Source organism: Melanostigma gelatinosum, assembly GCF_949748355.1.
Source record: "Melanostigma gelatinosum genome assembly, chromosome: 1".
In the NCBI taxonomy this organism is placed as follows: Eukaryota; Metazoa; Chordata; class Actinopteri; order Perciformes; family Zoarcidae; genus Melanostigma; species Melanostigma gelatinosum.
In genome coordinates this window covers 11,529,287-11,547,493 of record NC_136634.1, presented here as the reverse complement: position 1 = coordinate 11,547,493, position 18,207 = coordinate 11,529,287, and the positions used below count along the sequence as shown (strand labels likewise).

The 18,207-nt window shown below is 40.9% G+C and overlaps 2 protein-coding genes across 3 annotated transcripts; both read left to right on the top strand.

The window, feature by feature from the left end:
* Positions 1-1,264: 1,264 nt before the first annotated feature.
* ctsh (cathepsin H) lies at positions 1,265-8,703 on the top strand. Its single transcript, XM_079273066.1, has 12 exons — positions 1,265-1,425; positions 1,597-1,628; positions 5,109-5,214; positions 5,320-5,390; positions 5,483-5,587; positions 6,761-6,847; positions 6,945-7,000; positions 7,102-7,183; positions 7,284-7,352; positions 7,439-7,545; positions 8,223-8,348; positions 8,436-8,703. Exons 1-12 carry the CDS (start codon positions 1,344-1,346, stop codon positions 8,503-8,505), a joined length of 993 nt encoding a protein of 330 aa, XP_079129192.1. The 5' UTR covers positions 1,265-1,343; the 3' UTR covers positions 8,506-8,703.
* A 1,774-nt stretch (positions 8,704-10,477) lies between these two features.
* Positions 10,478-18,013, top strand: blm (BLM RecQ like helicase). 2 transcript variants are annotated; one of them, XM_079280596.1, is made up of 22 exons: positions 10,478-10,633; positions 11,195-11,255; positions 11,346-11,955; positions 12,052-12,187; positions 12,340-12,443; positions 12,567-12,681; positions 12,770-13,386; positions 13,868-14,044; positions 14,145-14,263; positions 14,367-14,480; positions 14,588-14,686; positions 14,780-14,928; positions 15,008-15,114; positions 15,371-15,531; positions 15,699-15,894; positions 16,011-16,201; positions 16,295-16,439; positions 16,544-16,743; positions 16,861-17,056; positions 17,149-17,271; positions 17,360-17,552; positions 17,673-18,013. In XM_079280596.1, exons 1-22 carry the CDS (start codon positions 10,539-10,541, stop codon positions 17,827-17,829), a joined length of 4,065 nt encoding a protein of 1,354 aa, XP_079136722.1. In that variant the 5' UTR covers positions 10,478-10,538; the 3' UTR covers positions 17,830-18,013. The 2 variants fall into 2 exon arrangements, with proteins under 2 accessions (XP_079136722.1, XP_079136721.1); XM_079280595.1 differs by having other exon boundaries at positions 11,195-11,955.
* Positions 18,014-18,207: the final 194 nt, after the last annotated feature.

Sequence of the window (18,207 nt, the reverse complement as noted above, 5' to 3'; positions counted from 1 at the left end):
TACACGCACATACTCGTATAAAGGTATATCAACAAATAAACATTTTGCTGTTAGCAATACCCAGTGGTATGAAAATTATCTTTCAACCCTCATGTTTCCACACCTTAAGAAATATTACCAGTTTTGTAAGAAAAAAAATGAAAAGACAACAAACGATAATATATGATGATGATAATAACAAATAAACAAGAACATGTTCCCAGTAACCTCTTGCTAATAAATCCATTTTATATCAGGGGCATTTTGTCTCAAGTGTTTTTGTAGATCATTTATCAGATGACACCATTCTCACTCAGAATGAAACAAAATGAAAAGTATTTAACATCACCAGCATTTCTCTGTCCACGAAGCCCACAGTGGACAAAAGTGTAAAATCTCAGCTTTATCTAAAAGAAGAAAAACTAATTATGTTGTGTAGTTAACGTAGTTGTATGCTGAAACACAAGTTACTGTCAGGATATAATGTGTCACTTCCAGAGTTTCACAATAAATTGAAAATCACAAACCTTTATGTGGAGGTACCAATTACGTCAGGGTTTGTTATCTATTCATATTCATTTATTTTGTATGTATTTGAATGCCAATTTATATATAAATGTTGGCAGGATGAACCTGGCCTGGGAGCAAAACATTGTTTTCCTTATTATAATGCTGGAAGACTATCTTACCCAAAGTTTTCTTTGTGTCAGTTGAGGAAGTTTCATCAAACACAACTTTATTTCTGAATATATGACCACACTATAAACTACAATTTTGACACAGGTGCCCCTCTTCATAACAAGCAGGAACCACCTTAGTTGACTTTATGTTTTTGCGGTTTGTGGTCAATGTGAATTTTTGGTTTCAGGGAAAACTTTCCTAAAATACTATCTTTATAAGTGAACAATACAATGGTATAATGATTTGTTTAGGATCATTGCCTGGTTGTTCGACACTTACACCTGATTAATTAAGCATTGATGTCACCCATTTTGTGCACAGTTTACTTAGTTGAGTTATTTATGGGAGAAAGAAATCACGTATCCAACCATTAAATAACCTCTGACCTAACATGTATACGGTTTGACCATTATCACCTCATTATACCTTTAAATGAACAAAGAGGGCATTTTGAGTACATTTGTTTTGTTTCTAGCGATACAAGATGAACCCTCAAAATACTATGAACTAAATCTCCTGAACAGAGGAGGAACAAATCTCTTCAGTTTATGGGCGTTTGACACTGATTCTGCTTGATTCGTTCTCCTTTGTCGGTAGGGGAATGTGAGACAGCCGTTCACCTCGTGACTCCTCATCCACTTCTTTCACTTTCACCACCTCGGTTGTTGTTGTCTAAAGCTTGAATGGTCGAAGTGATCACGATGAACACCTTGCTTTTGTTTGCTTTGCTGTCAGCAGCTTCGGCTTTTCATCTGTCTGAACGAGGTAAGCTGCTGCAGTCGTCCCGTTTTCGTACAGAAGGCTACACTTACTTTTTCAGTTGTATTATTTGTGTTAACTTTCACTTCATTAACCTGCATGGCCTTTGTCCGTTTCGTATCGCCTAATATCTGTATTACATCGGCAACATTTTAAAACAATGTGACTTGTTTTCAGACGAGTTTCACTTCAAGTCATGGATGGCACAGGTATGTTATCCTGTATATAGCAATCAATGTGTTGACAGCAAGTTGTTAGAAAATTTCACTCGAGACTGGTGTAAAAATCATGAATCATTGGACATTTATTCTTTGCAAAGAAGGAGACAGGGTTGATCCACATACAGAATGTACATCAAGACCGCTCTTAGATCTGTCTCCGAGTCTCTAGTATTTATACTCAGTAAACAACATGCAGTGGGCTGGCACAGGGTAACACACACACATTTCGCGTTTCCAGTGGTGTATAGTAACGAAGTAGAAATACTTCGTTACTGTACTTAAGTCGTTTTTTTGGGTATCTGTACTTTACTTTACTACTTATATTTCTGTTTACTTTTACTTTTACTTCACTACATTTTGCAAAGAAAACTGATACTTTTACTCCGATACATTTCCCCTGAAACCTTCGTTACTCGCTACAAAATCAAATCTATCTTCAGAAAAAAATAAATCACGAGAGCAGCGTCGGGGACTGTGTTGGAACACAGACTGCAAGCAAGCAGGTTTGGTGAATCAGTGGTCCTAGCAGCAAGTTAAATCATTGGTTCGTCACGTTAATGCACAATTGAAAACAAGTGCTCTCAAAGCCGCGGTGTTTTGATTCCCTGAGGAAGGAGTGCGCTGAGGAAGTGTTGACAGTTGTGCAGCACTAGTTAGCTAACGTTAGCTATAGCTAACCACCACACCATAGGATTGACGGGAGCCGAGAGAGCGCAGCGTTAGCATTAGCGTTAGCATTAGGGAAATCCTTCGCAGCAGTGCGCGAGCTGTCTGTGACGCTGAACACACCTCTACCTGCCTCAGCGGCCTGTGAAAGGCTATTTAGCATCGCAGGACGAGTCTTCAGCCCAAGAAGAGCGAGACTGAATTCTCACAATTTTAAAAACCAACTTCTTTTGAAGATGAACAGGACATGTTTCAGTTTCAAGTAATGACTGGGTTGTTCCTTTCGGTGCTGCTTTAGCATTGATCATGTTTTGATATTTGAGTCATGTTGTGGATGATCAGATGGAGTTATGATGGTAGCAGTCGCCCAATTGCAGCTTCATCTTGAGCAAAACCTTTGCCTATTGTGTTCAAATCAGGCCCATAGGAGTTTACAAGGCAGGTGTCCTTTCTCAAACCACTGACCTGATGCATCAAGTGGATATGTTTTGCTGAACATAATATTATGCATTGGTCCTCTACATCCTCTAGTCCAGCGGTTCCCAAACTTTTTAGGCCGCGCACCCCCTTCTACATCCCGACTGGGTTCGCGCACCCCCCCCCCCCCCTTAATAAAAAAAAAAAAAAAAGAAGCAACAGAGCCTTTTAAGCCTTCATAGCCGCATAAGAATCGGACCAATGAGCGAACAGTTTGCTCGCGCGTGGCATTTGTTTACAAGATTTAGTCCGCTGTTAAATGTTGCAGTGTGAACACAAACCGAACAAAGGGGCAACTGCAACATTGTATCATATTAATCCCTGAATCAGAACAAAGCAAACGAACTGAAGGTGTGAAAACGCCCTGAAACACTGCAACAAAGTTTCAATAACTTTCAGTGACACAAGGCGTCACTTTTAAAGAGCAATACGGATGCGAGGACACACGCACAGGCTCAGAGGCAGATTATCACATTTAATTTACAATTAATGACCGACTAATGTAGCCAGGATGTCTTCGGACAAAGCATCGATGCGGCGACACAGTGTTGTTGGACACCGGGATAATGTCCAACTTTTTTGCTTCTTTCTGCCAAATCATACATTCCACCATCTCTCTGGCAGCTGGTGAGCTCACGTCTTCGGCGATTGTGTGCGGTAGCCCCTTTCTCGCTATTCTGTAACCAGATATGAAGCCCGTAGTGCGTCATTTATAGACCCAACACATGAATGAGACTGCAGTTGTTTTTGGCTGTTTTGTAACTCCTCCAATTTCGATATAAACAATGTAAGGGGCTTTTGACTTGCACTGGCATGCTTGGTGTTCAGGTGGCGACGTAAATAAGAGCTTCAGACTGTTAGCCAGAACCTCACTGCACACCACGCACTGTGGCTTTGGGGAATCTGCGTTGCCAATCCAAGTGAAGCCCAGACACAGATACTTTTCATCATATTTCCTCTTTTTTTCCCAGTCTGATGCTCACTCTCGTTTGCTCTTTTTCACCTTGACTCCGCGATGGGCCGATGTGCTCCCGATTTGTCTGTGCTGCACCTCTCCGTTCCCCTCGCCTCCGATTCCTCTCTCTCTCTCTGTCCCTCTCCTCTTTTACGACTGATAGCTTCAGATGTCCCACCTGACAGTTTTTAAATTAAAATTACATTTTTTTTAAATATTTAATATTATTACACCATCAGACCGCCATTACACTTTTCCTCTCGCGCACCCCCTAGAGGCAGCTCGCGCACCCCCAGGGGTGCGCGCACCCCACTTTGGGAATCCCTGCTCTAGTCTAATGAGCAGACTTATAAACGCACTGTTACAACTCCTTCATAGTGTCATATTGCTTTTCGGAGAATTATGATGATAAATTCATAGTAGATGCAAAAGTATACTTATGTACAATATGCTATGTTGAACATTGTTGCTCCTGAATGGATCACAGCCAACCCAATTATGTTCAACACAGCTCCATGTCCTTGGTCATGGTGCCACAGCACTTAAAAGAATAAACTTCATCATTCTCACAATTCTGACCCTTTGCTTTTTTATTAACAGCATTTAATTGTACTTTTACTTTCAATGAACAGGTTATGATGTTCATTTAATGTTCAGGTTGTGATGTACATTTAATATCAGAAAATTACTTTTGATACTTAAGTACTTTTGTACTTAAGTACAATAAATATCAGATACTTTAAGACTTTTACTCAAGTAGTATTCTAATAGGTGACTTTTTACTTTTACTGGAGTAGTTTTCCAGTAAGGTATCTTTACTTTTACTCAAGTATGGCTTTTGAGTACTTTATACACCACTGCGCGTTTCACACAGGCGTCTACGTATCTGGACACTTTAACAATTCGTTCTAGAACAAAAGTCACTTTCTATCGCAAATGAGCCCTGCGTATGTATTGACGCTTCATTCTTATTCAGGACAAACAGCTGAAGTGTTCTTTCGGCAATCAACTGCTTCTTAATAGATTAAACATTTGCTGAAGACCTAGTGTCAGTGAAAGTTCACACAAGGACACAGGCCTTAAACACGACAGAGGAGATGAGCTTCTGTTGAATGTATCATTTATCATAATCATTTAAGCGCATACTAATTAGTCATTTAGATTTTTCCCAACACAAGTGTACAGTTAGTTATGAGGAAGTTAGCTGCTGCGAAAAATCCCTAGCATTGTTACCTGATGACTCATAAGTGCAATGTTGAATTGTGAGCTACATGATTACAACCATATTAGCTGATCATTCATCACCCATATTTAATATAGGCCTACTGTGTGTATATATATTGAAAACAACAATAACTCCCCGTTTAAAGCACAACAGAGCGTACAGCGTGGAGGAGTACCATGAGAGACTCCAGATATTCTCTGAGAACAAGAGGAAGATTGACAAACACAATGAAGGAAATCGTACATTCACAAGTAAGAATAGCTTGTTATTGCATGCTGTATTTATTTTTTTTTTTCATATGATCCACAGTAAAATGTGTTGAGCAATGTTTCATTCGTCATCATTTCTTCCTGCAGTGGCGCTGAACCAGTTTTCAGACATGACATTTAGCGAATTTCGAAATACTTTCCTCTGGTCTGAGCCACAGGTAATGTCATATATGCCTACATGAATCATTTGCAAAAATATGTATATATTTTTCACAGTGAGGATCTTTATTTTGCATACTATCTTTTACAGAACTGTTCAGCTACCAAGGGGAACTACTTAAGCAGCGACGGACCACATCCAGACTCCATCGACTGGAGAAAGAAAGGAAACTATGTGACTGAAGTGAAGAATCAGGTGAAGTTTAACTGCACTAACATACACACACACAAACACACGCATATTTCATCTTCAGTTATTGATCTCAAAGTTCACAGTAGGTTGTGTTGTTGCTGGGTAACAGCAGATTATAAGAGTTTCCAGCTGTCGATAATATTATAGTCCAGCCTGAATCCAGTGGGTCACAAACTAGGTGGCAGTCCTCTTAGCTGCATGCGTCCCAGGGCATAGGCGTACAATACTAATGGTTGGTCGTGTGTTTGCAACAGAAAAGCATCACAATTAACAGCCATTACGTGTACAAAAAAACCTTTGCATTTGCAAATCGACACAATTCTCCTACAGTGCAATGCACAAAGGAATTGGAAGAGCTACTCACAGCAGGAAACAAATACAACATTTTTGGGATCGCGGTGAAACAGCCCAAAACGTTTGCATGTCTCTGTTAAGTTTAATTGACATCATTCCCTGTAAGTGTAAAACCGGAAAGTATATTTATTTCTTGGAGACTAATTTAAAAGCAGTATACATAAAGATCAGTATTTATTCTGTTTACAGTTAGTATGGTGTCTGTTGCAGCTTCTAAACTCAATGCGTTGCCGCCCACAGACACCCTAACGTTAGACGTGATCAACGCGCTGTCCGGTTAGTTAGTTAGTTAGTTAGTTAGTTAGTTAGTCGCTGTCGGACGGTCTATGATGGTTCCGGTGGTCCAAGGGTTGTTTGAATGGTGCATTCGAGTTGGTGGGTCAGGTTCAACTGCTTCAAAACGAAATCAAATCCCCAAAATATACAGGCCTTTCCAAAAACGTTAAATCAGTAGGGAAATAAAACAACAAAACTAAGCCTAACCAGCCAAAATACCCAAAACAATCGGTGGTTCCTTGTGGCTTCACCACACCTGCCTTCAATGAGAACTTCCTGAGATTCGAGGTCAGGTGACGCTGGTTTAGCACCAAAAGCTACCACTAGGTGCTGCCAAACTATTTACATTGAGGAAATTACAAACAATAAGAAATGATAAAAGCTTGCTAATAATTTCTTTAACAAAGTATGCAATTTGTCATCGTTAATGTTATTAGTTGCACCTGTTCTTTTCCTGCTGCAACATGTTTTCTGTGAAAGAAGGTCTATGAATCATATTCATTCCATAAATCAAATGTCTTTTTGTCTTATCTTCTCTTGCTGCAGAAAGCTTGTGGTAGCTGCTGGACTTTTTCCACAACTGGATGTCTGGAGTCCGTTACCGCCATCGGCACAGGAAAGCTTGTACCGCTGGTGACTTTCACTTCTCTATCAAAACTGCTGCACTTTGTATGAGCAATGTAGCCCATAGTTCCATTGTCATTGTCATTTTCATTTTCACATCACTAAGTCAGAACAACAGCTGGTCGACTGCGCTCAGGATTTCAACAACCATGGATGTAACGGGTGAGAGTCACACTGATGTCCTCTACCTTTTTTAATAATTTACCCACAGAGTGCATCACCACGGACACAGTTTTATAACGAGATCTTAATGTGTCCTCTAGAGGCCTTCCCAGTCAAGCATTTGAATACATCATGTACAACAAGGGACTCATGACAGAGGCGGACTACCCATACACAGCTTCTGTAACTATAAACAAAACTGAAGAATAAGTAAAACTGACCTTGACTTGCAAGTCACATATTCAATGTCTTTTAATGTCTTTTTATGTTTTTAATAAATCAGGATGATAGCTGTGTGTATAAACCAGAACTAGCAGCTGCCTTTGTGAAGGAGGTGGTGAACATAACCGCGGTGAGCAAACATCAGAATCTGTCCTCGAGATAGATGTCTTTATTGAACGAAGAGCCTGTGAGTTACAACGTTTTCTTCTGTTACAGTATGATGAGATGGGGATGGTGGATGCGGTCGCCACACGCAACCCTGTCAGCCTTGCCTTCGAGGTGACCTCGGACTTCATACATTACTCCCAGGGCGTGTACACCAGGTGAGCAGAAGTCACGGAAATATTGTCCAGTATGCTCTGGAAAAATGATGTCTTGTCAGTGTTCATGCTTTTTTACACTTATGGGCGCACTGTTGGTGATCAATAAACATGAGTGTGAGGGTACGACCACTAGAATGACATAAATGTGTATTAAGGTACAGTCCTTTTCATGGTAATATGTACTATGCTATCTGGTTGATAAATAGTATACAGAGTATGCTTTCTTAGGGGGGTAAATACTGTTTAGCCCATAGTTTTTGTTCTTTTCTGTTTTTCTCTTTGAGGTGGAACTCACATACATAAATCACAACATTTTCTAAGTTTTGACAAACCTGAGGAAGCTGATTCCACTTAGTTGTACAATTTCGACACATGCACAAACACATGGAGTGCGTGCCAAGTTACTGAGGCATTTGTCAACATTAGCTGTGTTTTTTTAGAATCAAATTTCACCAAATAGCCAAAATATTGAGACTAATTGAAAATTTGGAAAACAGTGGCTTATAAATATGTAACAGTTTTTTGTTTTAAATTGTATCTGTACACTGAGCATTTAAAGAACAATTACAATGGCCTTTTCCGTCAGTAAAGCTGTTGGACTTGACAGTGTTTAGTTCCTCATTCTTCAACAGTCGTGTATAAAGTTGGATCTAACTCACTTCTCCTCTTCCTTTCAGCACTGAATGCCACAAGACCTCAGACAAGGTGAACCATGCTGTGTTAGCAGTCGGGTATGGACAGGAGAGTGGCACCCCTTACTGGATTGTAAAGAACTCATGGGGATCCGGCTGGGGGATTGGAGGGTATGTATTCTATCTAGCCACATACAGGACAGTTTTACTAAATGTATACTAACAAAGAAAGATAAAAACAATGTTCTCCCCTTACAGATATTTCCTCATGGAGCGTGGGAAGAACATGTGTGGACTCGCTGCCTGCTCGTCTTTCCCGGTGGTTTGATTTCTGCGTGATAGCAAACTGCACAAGGGCTGAAAGGAGAGCAGAGTCCAAACATGTGATTTTTATATAACCAATAGCCTACTGTGCTTACATGTACAGTGGGTTTTTACATTATCAATCAAGTCGTTTCCAGATGAATCAATACATATGAAATTATCACTCAAGTACCAATCATTAAATTCATGCAATTCAAATAAAAAATACAGAATTTAGTTTGTTTGAGTATTTTTTTATCACAAATATATTGCAGCTGTCTGCACTACATAGTGCCCAAATACGATGGCTGGCTATATTAATACCAACTAGAAAATGCATTTCCTGCTGAAAATGCGTTGGAATGCTGAAAGCTGAAATTAATTGTGAAAAAATTGCTGAAAATTAAGAAATGGGAGACTAACTGTCTGAAAAACGTTGAAGCCCGAAAACATTTAAACTGCACTGCTGAAAAACCTTCTAGTTGAAATGTCTAACTATGGTGTCTGTAGCTGAAAGTATGAGAAGAAGAAGGCTTTGAAACTTGAAGAAGTATAACAGGATTTGAAGATTTTCTCCATAGATATCCCATTCAAAAGAAAATTTCAAAAAGCTTAATTCAAAAAGTTTAAAGATTACAAATATGAAAAGTCAAAGCACCTCTCCTGAAAGAGCTGAACATTTTGATATTTGAACAATTTCTGTAGCTTAAACAAATTTCAGAAGTAGTGATATTTGTTGTAATAGTAGTAGAAGTTGTAGTTGAAGTAGAAGTATTGTTAGTAGTAGAAGTATTAGTAGCATTAGAATAAGTAGTAGTAGTAGCAGTAGTGATATTTGTAATAGTAGTAGTAGAAGTCGTAGTTGTAGTAGAAGTATCATTAGTAGTAGAAGTATTAGTATTTAGAAGAAGTATTAGTATTTAGAAGAAGTAGTAGCCTAGTATCAGTAGTAGTAGTAATAGCTGTAGTAGTGGTCGTAGTATTTAATATAACAGTAGTAGTAGTAAAAGTAATGGCAGTATTTGAAGTAGCAGTCGCAGTAGTACTAGTAGCAGTCGTACTAATAGCTGTCGTAGTATTAGTACTGGTAGTAGCATGAATAGCAGTAGTAGCAGTTGTAGTATAAGTAATAGTCGTAGTGGTAGTAATAGCAGTAGTGGTAGTGATAATATTGATCGTAGCAGTAATAGCACTAGTAATAGTAGCAACAGTAAAAGTTGTAGTAGAAGTAGTAGCAGCAGTAGTCGTAGTAATACTAGAAATATTAGAAGCAGTAGTAGTTGTCGCAGTATTAGTAAGAGCATTCATTATTTCAACAAAAAAGCCGAATTTTGAGCTTAATGTTTACATACAGTTAATCCATGGGGCTTTTATTTTGAAAGGGTGGTGCTGGGTGGGGGGGGAGAGGAGACAAAATCATAATGTTTGACACACATAAACAGAGGTTATTAAATGCCTGGCTTCATCACAAGCATTTCAATTAGAATTCACTCTCTGCGAGAAAGAATTAGTGAGAGAGAGAGAGGGAGAGAAAAAATAATTCGTGAGAGAGAGAGAGAAGAAAGAATTCGTGAGAGAGAGAGAGAGAGAGAGAGAGAGAGGAAAGAATTTTACTGAACCTTGAATTAAGGGTAAAACTGGACCATTGCATCAAGAATAGTTACAAATACAGTAAACAAGACCCGCCAAGAGTAATTTTGTGGTTCAAAGGCCTCCGTAAAATACTGATTATAAGTCCAGCTACAATAATCATTTTTGGTTTAAAAATTGTATTACAATTTTGTGTTTTTTACATCCCTCAACGGCACATAATGAGTTACCTGTCATACATACCGGATATTATCCACCCACTACCTCCTCAAGTTTTATGTCATGTTGTCCATGTCGTAAGACTACATTTCCCAGACTCCTCAGTCCTGCTCGACCTCGGCCAATAAGGAGGAGTTTATGGAATAGGCGCAAAATCTGTGGATTGAGGAGCTGTGTAACCAGACAAACTGAGCTCCACACGGCTGCTAGCAAGCTAACACTCGCTAGCTCAGCCTCTACCCAACAACAATGTCTTGTCTTCCACAAAATAACTTGAAGGAGCAGCTGGCGAGGCACAGCAATGCTGCTCAAAGCAAGTTGTCTCTGGATAAACCCAAACTGGGGTAAGCACGTTACAGCGACGCACGCTAACGCTACATCAGCTAGCTAACAGTTAGCTTTGTGCTGTCAGCTGTGCTAACTGATAAACACAACAGAGTTAGCTTTGTTAGAGTCTGAATGTTTTCAGGTGTAAATTTGGCATGCTTATGTCAAGAAATACTGCACTATATAGTCCAAAAGAGTAATTTAGCTGTCTGTTCATGTCATGTTTTGAAGTGTTTCCTACAGGTACTAACTTTAATTTTATATCAATAAATATTTAGCTGTAATCACTGATCTGAGGTTTTGTGGTCTAGTTCCTGGATTCAAAAAAATCAGGATAATCTGCATATATATTAATGCTTAAACCAAGACAATTGTTAATTTCTGCTATGTTTAGGTTTATTGGAAGCTTAGATACACAGAAAGAAAATACAGAAAATCAATTTTTGTTTCCAAATTTAAAGAGAAACAAAAAGATAGATTTGACTGTCTTCTTAATCCAATCTCCAGGTGAATGGGAATCATGCCTTTTGATCTTAATTGTCAGATTATGTTTTAATCACGCTGGTTTTATTTTCCAGGGCCTTTTCTTTCAAAAAGAGGTCCTCGTCAGGTACAACCAGCGTGGAAGTCCCAACCAAGGTAATGCGCTCTAATGTCTTTGCAAACAGGAACGTCAATGTCCCTAAAAACAATTTGGTGACTAAATCTCCTTTGACATTTCCAAACAAGCTTGAGAGACCTCAAAAATCCCAAATCAGCAACTTCTTCCCTGTAAGTTCTAAAGGCAAGTCGGACTCCATCAGCCCAGCAGGTAACTGTGCTCCTGCCGGCCTGACTCCTTCAGCAGCGTCTGCTGTTAAAGTGACGACCGCTTCAACTAAACCTGGCAACCTGTTTGCTGGTGGCAGTGGAGGCGGTTCCACAGGTTTGGATGCATCTCTTGAATTCCCGATGGATGACTGGGATGATTTTGATGACTTTGAAACTCCAGTCAAAAATGACTCATTTAGTTCAGAACTATCTGGGAAGAGGACCAATCCAGTATCATCTTTGAGTAAAGAAAAATCACAACTATCTGTGATGCCGCAGTTGAGCAACAGCTTTGCAAACAGGAATGGTCTTTCCAGAAGTGAAGAATATTGTATGGAAACAGACGAAGTGGAGCACAGGGTCTGCAAAGCTGCAGCTTCACCGGGATCTAGTTTGAATGAGGAACTAGCGGAGTTTGAACGTGAAGTTTCTCCACTGAAAATGACCAGAAGACGTCCTCTGAAGTCCGTCGTGAGTGATAGTGAAGAGGACAACGATGACGTGCTCGAGCCTTTCAAAGGAATGACAGGTAATTTATATTTTACTTGTACATTGTGGGGCAGATATGGGTCTGGGAAGCATTGAATTATACTATAAACGCATGCTATATCTTTTTGCATTTTAGATGACAAGAAAAAATGGATTAACCCGAAGGTGATGCAGCTCGATGACAACTCAGAGCTTGAAGATGATCTTGATTACATTCCCCCTTCTCCAATCCCTGATGAGATATCTAATACTACTTCTGCATTGGAGACACGGTCAGTTCTTTCAATTTATTATTTGATATAATTACATTATTGCGTGAAAAGGGACAATGTGAAGCATGGCACTCCTGGACTCCATGGGCATTTGATTTGACCTAAAAGAGAATTTTAAAAAGAAAGCGGGACATCATTTTCATCTCAAACAGATCTAAATCAGCCGATGCTAAAAGCAGAGACAGTCCTGTGCAATCGAAGGGACCCATCACCACACCACATGAATCCTCTGACAACCACTCAAAAGACAAAACAAGTGGGTGTAATGCCTTTTTCTGATTTGTCCAGATCATGTGCACATTTTATTTAGCAAAGCAGAACTCCATTCTCTGTTCCTGTTCATTATTTTAGTTATTTCTTGTTTCTGATCCCGTCACAGATGAGCAGCTCTTCAGTATTATGCAGTCAATCTGTTCTCTGGTTGATTCCATCCCTGAACATGAAGTCATAGCTCTGTCCTGTGGAGGTGAGCTTTTGCTGAAGAGGGCTCAAAGGTGTGTACATTTGAGTGGAAAATGGCGTTGTTGTTATTTGTGATATTTAATTATATGTCCGTATAATTGCTAACACCTTTCTTCTCAGGAAGAGGATTCTTGCAACTGGGAGTTGCAATTTATTGAGGATGCAGCAGCCAGACACCACTGTGATTTCTCAATCCAGCTTTAAAGAAAAATCTTCTTTTAGCTGTGAGACGTCGAGTGTTATGTCATCCAGCAGCTCTGTGCCTCCGATCAGGAGATCTTCAGTCATCTCGGTGGACTGTGACTCTGATCACTCGGACAGTATTATTAACATGCAGCCCTCGAACAGCGGGACCGAAAATCAGAGGATCTGTGACTCTCCATCAACCCACAGCCTAGCAGAGCCATCATTTAATTTCTCTAAGAAAACGAGCACAGACCTGGATGCTTCAGATCTCTTCTTCTCACCCAAGAAGCCAGAGACGGTTGTTCAGAACAGATCTAATACTCCAGCTGCCGGTAACGCAACAGAAGACGTAGAACAAGATGACTTTGACACTGACTACTTTGACATAGATTACTTTAGTGACGCCGATGTCCCCGATTACTTTGACGAACCCCCAAACTCCAGCACCGTGACTACAATAGTGAAAGAAAGGGGATCAAGCATGTCTCCGTGGGAGAAGAAGCCAACAACACCTGTGCCTGCACCGAAGCCTGCAAAGATCTGCTCTCCTGGTAAACCTTAGCCTGTACAATGCATTTTTGTCCTATTTTTAGGTGGTAAACTGCACTAAAGTTAACTTTTAAAACGGATGAATTGTAGTTTGTAATTTGTATCACACTATAAAATATATTCTTTGTTATTTTAAGTAGACATTTTAAGTTATTGTTATTTTCTCACCAACAGTCAGTCTTTGAATGTGTTAATTGCTCTCTAAAACTTCAAGATATCATCATTAGTTAAATTTTTCAATCTGTTATAAAGATATCTTTTAGAGCTGAAACTAATAGTGGATTAATCGATAAGCAGATCTACAGAAAATCAACCGATAATTGAATGATCGTCTTTTTATTAATAGCATTTAGTATTTTTCTATGGTGGCTTATTGAATGCTGTTGGGTTATGGACTGTTGGACAAAAACAAGGAAACACAATATTCAGTTTACGGTCCTGTGCTGTGTTTTACTGACACAGTTTTAATGTTTTCTAATGCAGAACCCACCTTCAGAAACCCAGCCCATGACCGCTTCAGAGGGTCCAACTTCCCCCACTCACAGGAGATGATGAAGATTTTTCACAAGCGTTTTGGTCTTCATCAATTCAGGTTCAATCAACTTGAAGCAATTAATTCGACGATTCTGACAGAAGATACGTTTGTTTTGATGCCCACGGGTTAGTACAGATACGCTTTATCCTAGCGATGCATCAATAGATTTCAGATGTTTTCAGCCGTGAAAATGTCCACATTTCTCTGAACCTGATGTATTTACAGGTGGGGGTAAAAGCCTGTGCTACCAGCTGCCTGCCTGCTTGTCACCAGGAGTCACTGTTGTCATCTCCCCACTCAAATCTCTCATCGTAGACCAGATCCAGAAACTCACTACACTGGATGTGAGTATGGTTTCTCCTATTGGATCAGTAGGAAGTAGTGCACAGTAAGTATGTGTGGTATTTCATTTGAAGGTGTATTTAATTTGTAACATTTAATTTTTAGATCCCAGCAACAAGCCTCTCTGGTAGTAAGAGTGACAGCGAAGCAGGGAGGATTTATATGCAGCTCTCTCGGAACGAACCCATCATTAAACTTCTCTACGTCACTCCTGAAAAGGTGAGACATGATTGATTTACACTCTAAATGTTGGAGTCAGTGAGTGTGTTTTCTTGTTTGCTATAAATAAAGTTCGTAGTAACTGATGCCTCTCTCTTCTCCCCAAGGTGAGTGCAAGTAACAAGCTGATCTCCGCCATGCAGAACCTGTACAAGCGAGGCCTTCTGGCGCGCTTTGTCATCGATGAAGCCCATTGTGTCAGTCAGGTGTGTTCACCTGCTTTATACACAATCTGCAGTTTGCTTTTATTTTTTGCAACGGCCCTCGTGAATCATCCCGCGTCCTTAAAATCTTTTTAGTGGGGTCACGATTTCCGTCCGGACTACAAGAGGTTACACGAACTGCGTCAGAAGTTCCCCAACGTGCCGATGATCGCCCTCACAGCCACCGCCACCCCCCGCGTTCAGAAAGACATCCTCAACCAGCTGAATATGATACGGCCGCAGGTGTACGTGCTTTTAAATTACTTCTATTTGGTTATTCTTGAATTCAAACAACCAACAGCTTCCCGTCCAATGTATTTTCAGGTTCACCATGAGTTTCAACAGAACGAACCTGAAGTACGCTGTCCTGCCCAAGAAATACAGAAAGGTCGACGAGGACTGCATCGGCTGGATCAAGAAGCACTACCCACGTAAATAATTCACAAGCACTTTCTCCGATCCTGGTTATTTTCGGAAACACTGCCACAGCTGTTTTGTTGAAGGTTCAGCTCACGGTCTCAGGTCTGTCGTGTTTTATAAAGCACATCAAGTTCTTGAGCTTGTAACAGAAATCATTTAAATTCAATGCTTTTGTCAAATGCTTAATAGCGGTTCTAAGTATCATGACCATGATTTGAATGATCCCCGACCCTCTCTGACTCTTCTGTCTTCATTAATCTGTCACAGGTGACTCTGGCATCATTTACTGCCTGTCCCGTAATGACTGTGACGCCATGGCCCAAAGTCTGCAGAAGGCCCAGATATTAGCTCTGGCGTATCACGCAGGCCTGAATGACGGTGACAGAGAATATGTGCAGAGCAAGTGGATCAACCAGGACGGCTGCCAGGTGAGCGCACCACTCGCTCACTGATCTGATGAAAGAATTACTAATAGATGGTACTGGATGCAAAGCAATGAACCTAAAAATTGGTAACATTTTGCAAGCCAGTAGCTGTTTCTTCCGATTTTAAAGTTCACACTGCCTCAGTTTCACGGCTTCCTTTTGTCTGCCAGGTCATCTGTGCCACCATAGCTTTCGGCATGGGCATTGACAAGCCTGACGTGCGTTACGTGATCCACGCCAGTCTGCCTAAGTCAGTGGAGGGTTACTACCAGGAGTCTGGGAGAGCTGGCAGAGATGGAGAGATCTCTCACTGTATTCTCTTCTACTCCTACGCCGACGTCCACCGCATCAAGAGGATCATTGGCTGTATGTTACCAAACTCTAGACCCTTCTTAGTTCTGGTTGTGTGATTTTCTTTGCTCCATCAATCATAACTATATATCAGTCAATGTAGACTCGGATGACTCTCCTTTAAATCACAGTGGACCGAGAAGGGGACCGACAGACCAAGGCGACTCACTTCAACAACCTGCACAGCATGGTGCACTTCTGTGAGAACATGATGGAGTGCAGAAGAATTCAGCTGCTCGCATACTTTGGGGAGTTCAAATTCAACAAAGGCTTCTGTAAGGAACACGCGGACGTCAGCTGTGACAACTGTGCCAGACCCAACGTAGGAATCATTTCTTTATTTAATCATTGCAAAGTCCAAACCTACCAGGCCGTTTCTAACTGAGCAACAATGTTTGACTCTCCCTGTGTGCAGCAATACAAGATGAGAAATGTCACTGAAGATGTGAAGACGATTGTGAGGTTTGTTCAGGAGAACTGCGAGAAAGTTGGATCAAGGTTTGGCAGGACTGCACAGCAAAACCGACTGACGCTGAACATGTTGGTGGAGATCTTTGTAGGTAAAGTAAATGCACGTGATTGGGAGGAAAAGTAATTTAGCGATGGTGAATTCTGCACGATGTCCCGATGTGTTTGTGAACTGCGAATGGTTTCTTTATCTCAGGGTCTAAATCGGCCAAGGTCCAGACAGGAATGTTTGGGATGGGAGGAGCCTACTCGAAGCATAATGCTGACCGTCTCTTCAAAAAACTGGTTCTGGACAACGCCCTGGAGGAGGATCTCTACATCACCAACGGCGGCCAAGCCGTGTCGTACATCTCTGCTGGACCCAAAGCCATGAACGTGCTGTCTGGACACATGCAGGTAACCTGACTTGTATCCACTGTTGGGCAGCATGAAGAGCTATATCTGTAACACTTGATTAAGTATAAATGTACACAAGAAAACATTAAACACTAACCAGCACTTGTCTCATCGCAGGTGGAGTTCTACGAGACCGAGAGTGCGTCTAGCGTCAGGAAACATAAAGGTGCGGTGGCCAAGAACGTCTCCCAGAGAGACGAGAAGGTTGGGGAGTGTCTGAAGGAGCTGACCGATCTGTGCAAGCAGCTGGGGAAAGCGTTTGGCATCCACTATTACAACATCTTCGCTACTGCCACCTTGAAAAAGATAGCTGGTAATGTCTGAGAAAATTGTTGACTGTCCTTTAAATAGCTCATATGATACAGCAAGCGTGTTAGAACTTTCTTTTCTTCCTCACGTGACCAGAGAAGCTTTCTCCTGACCCTGAAGTCCTCCTACAAATTGATGGTGTGACAGAAGACAAACTGGAGAAGTATGGAGCTGAAGTCATTCAGGTCCTAGAGAAATACTCTGAGTGGCAGCTGCCTGGTGAGGGATCACAATATAGTTTTTGCATATTTCAAGTTCTTGCAATTCTGCACATTGTGGTATTAATCCTACATCGTCTCTGTTGCAGAGGAACAGACCGACAACAGTGGAGACGGCTGGATAGACACGGCACAAGGCCGCTCGTATGGAGAGGACGACCCAGAGTCCTCCACGTACTTCCGTAGTCAGTCTGCGCAGGGACGGAAGAGGAAGAAAGCTCCATTCTTCAATTATTCCAAGAAGAGAAAACCCTACGGCAACACAAGTGCCAACTCTAAAGGGTCTGTAATGTGTTTGTCTCACATATTGTCATATCGCTGGAGATTGTGTGCAGCAAAAAGCTTACATTCACAGCTGAAACCTTACTTCCTCTTTTCTTCCGTCTTGCGGTGGTGTTGTAGTCGTGGCTCCAGAGGTGGATCCAGTGCTGCAGGCCGGGGGTCCAGGAGCTCGACGGGAGATGCTTCAGCTAGCAGGAGGCCGGGCTTCATGTCTGTCCCGACCCCTCAAACCAACCAGAGACCGTTCTTAAAGCCGGCCTTTTCACACATGGGCTAAGACGGTCTTCTGATCTGACTTCTGGGACAGCAAACTGCTTTGTCTCGACACTTTAAAACTAGTTCATGTTAGTATTGGGTTTAAAGTATTTACCAGTTAGATCCCAACTGTTTATGGAAACCTCTAAAATTGTATATTTGTGCTCTTTACTTTTTTTTTTATATTAAAGGTTAATTCAAATTTTTCAGGACACTTTTGCATTTCTTGCTAAAGAAAATCAAGCTGTGTGCTGTATTTGTGTTGTAGCACAAAGCCACAGGGAGCCACATGTTTTTAATCAGTTTATTTCAAGTTTGAATAGTTTTATTGAATGGCACCAGTTACAAGGGACTATTGGAGAGAAACAATATGTTATACTGACTTGTACAGAAGGTTACC

Excerpts from the sequence above, each read along its gene's own strand:
- ctsh (XM_079273066.1), top strand. The coding sequence starts at position 1,344 with ATGGTCGAAGTGATCACGATGAACACCTTGCTTTTGTTTGCTTTGCTG. Across the intron at positions 5,588-6,760 it reads TGACTGAAGTGAAGAATCAG|AAAGCTTGTGGTAGCTGCTG; the intron begins GTGAAGTTTAAC and ends CTCTTGCTGCAG. Across the intron at positions 7,184-7,283 it reads ACTACCCATACACAGCTTCT|GATGATAGCTGTGTGTATAA; the intron begins GTAACTATAAAC and ends TTAATAAATCAG.
- blm (XM_079280595.1), top strand. The coding sequence starts at position 10,539 with ATGTCTTGTCTTCCACAAAATAACTTGAAGGAGCAGCTGGCGAGGCAC. Across the intron at positions 15,532-15,698 it reads TCAACCAGGACGGCTGCCAG|GTCATCTGTGCCACCATAGC; the intron begins GTGAGCGCACCA and ends TTTGTCTGCCAG. Across the intron at positions 16,744-16,860 it reads TGCTGTCTGGACACATGCAG|GTGGAGTTCTACGAGACCGA; the intron begins GTAACCTGACTT and ends GTCTCATCGCAG.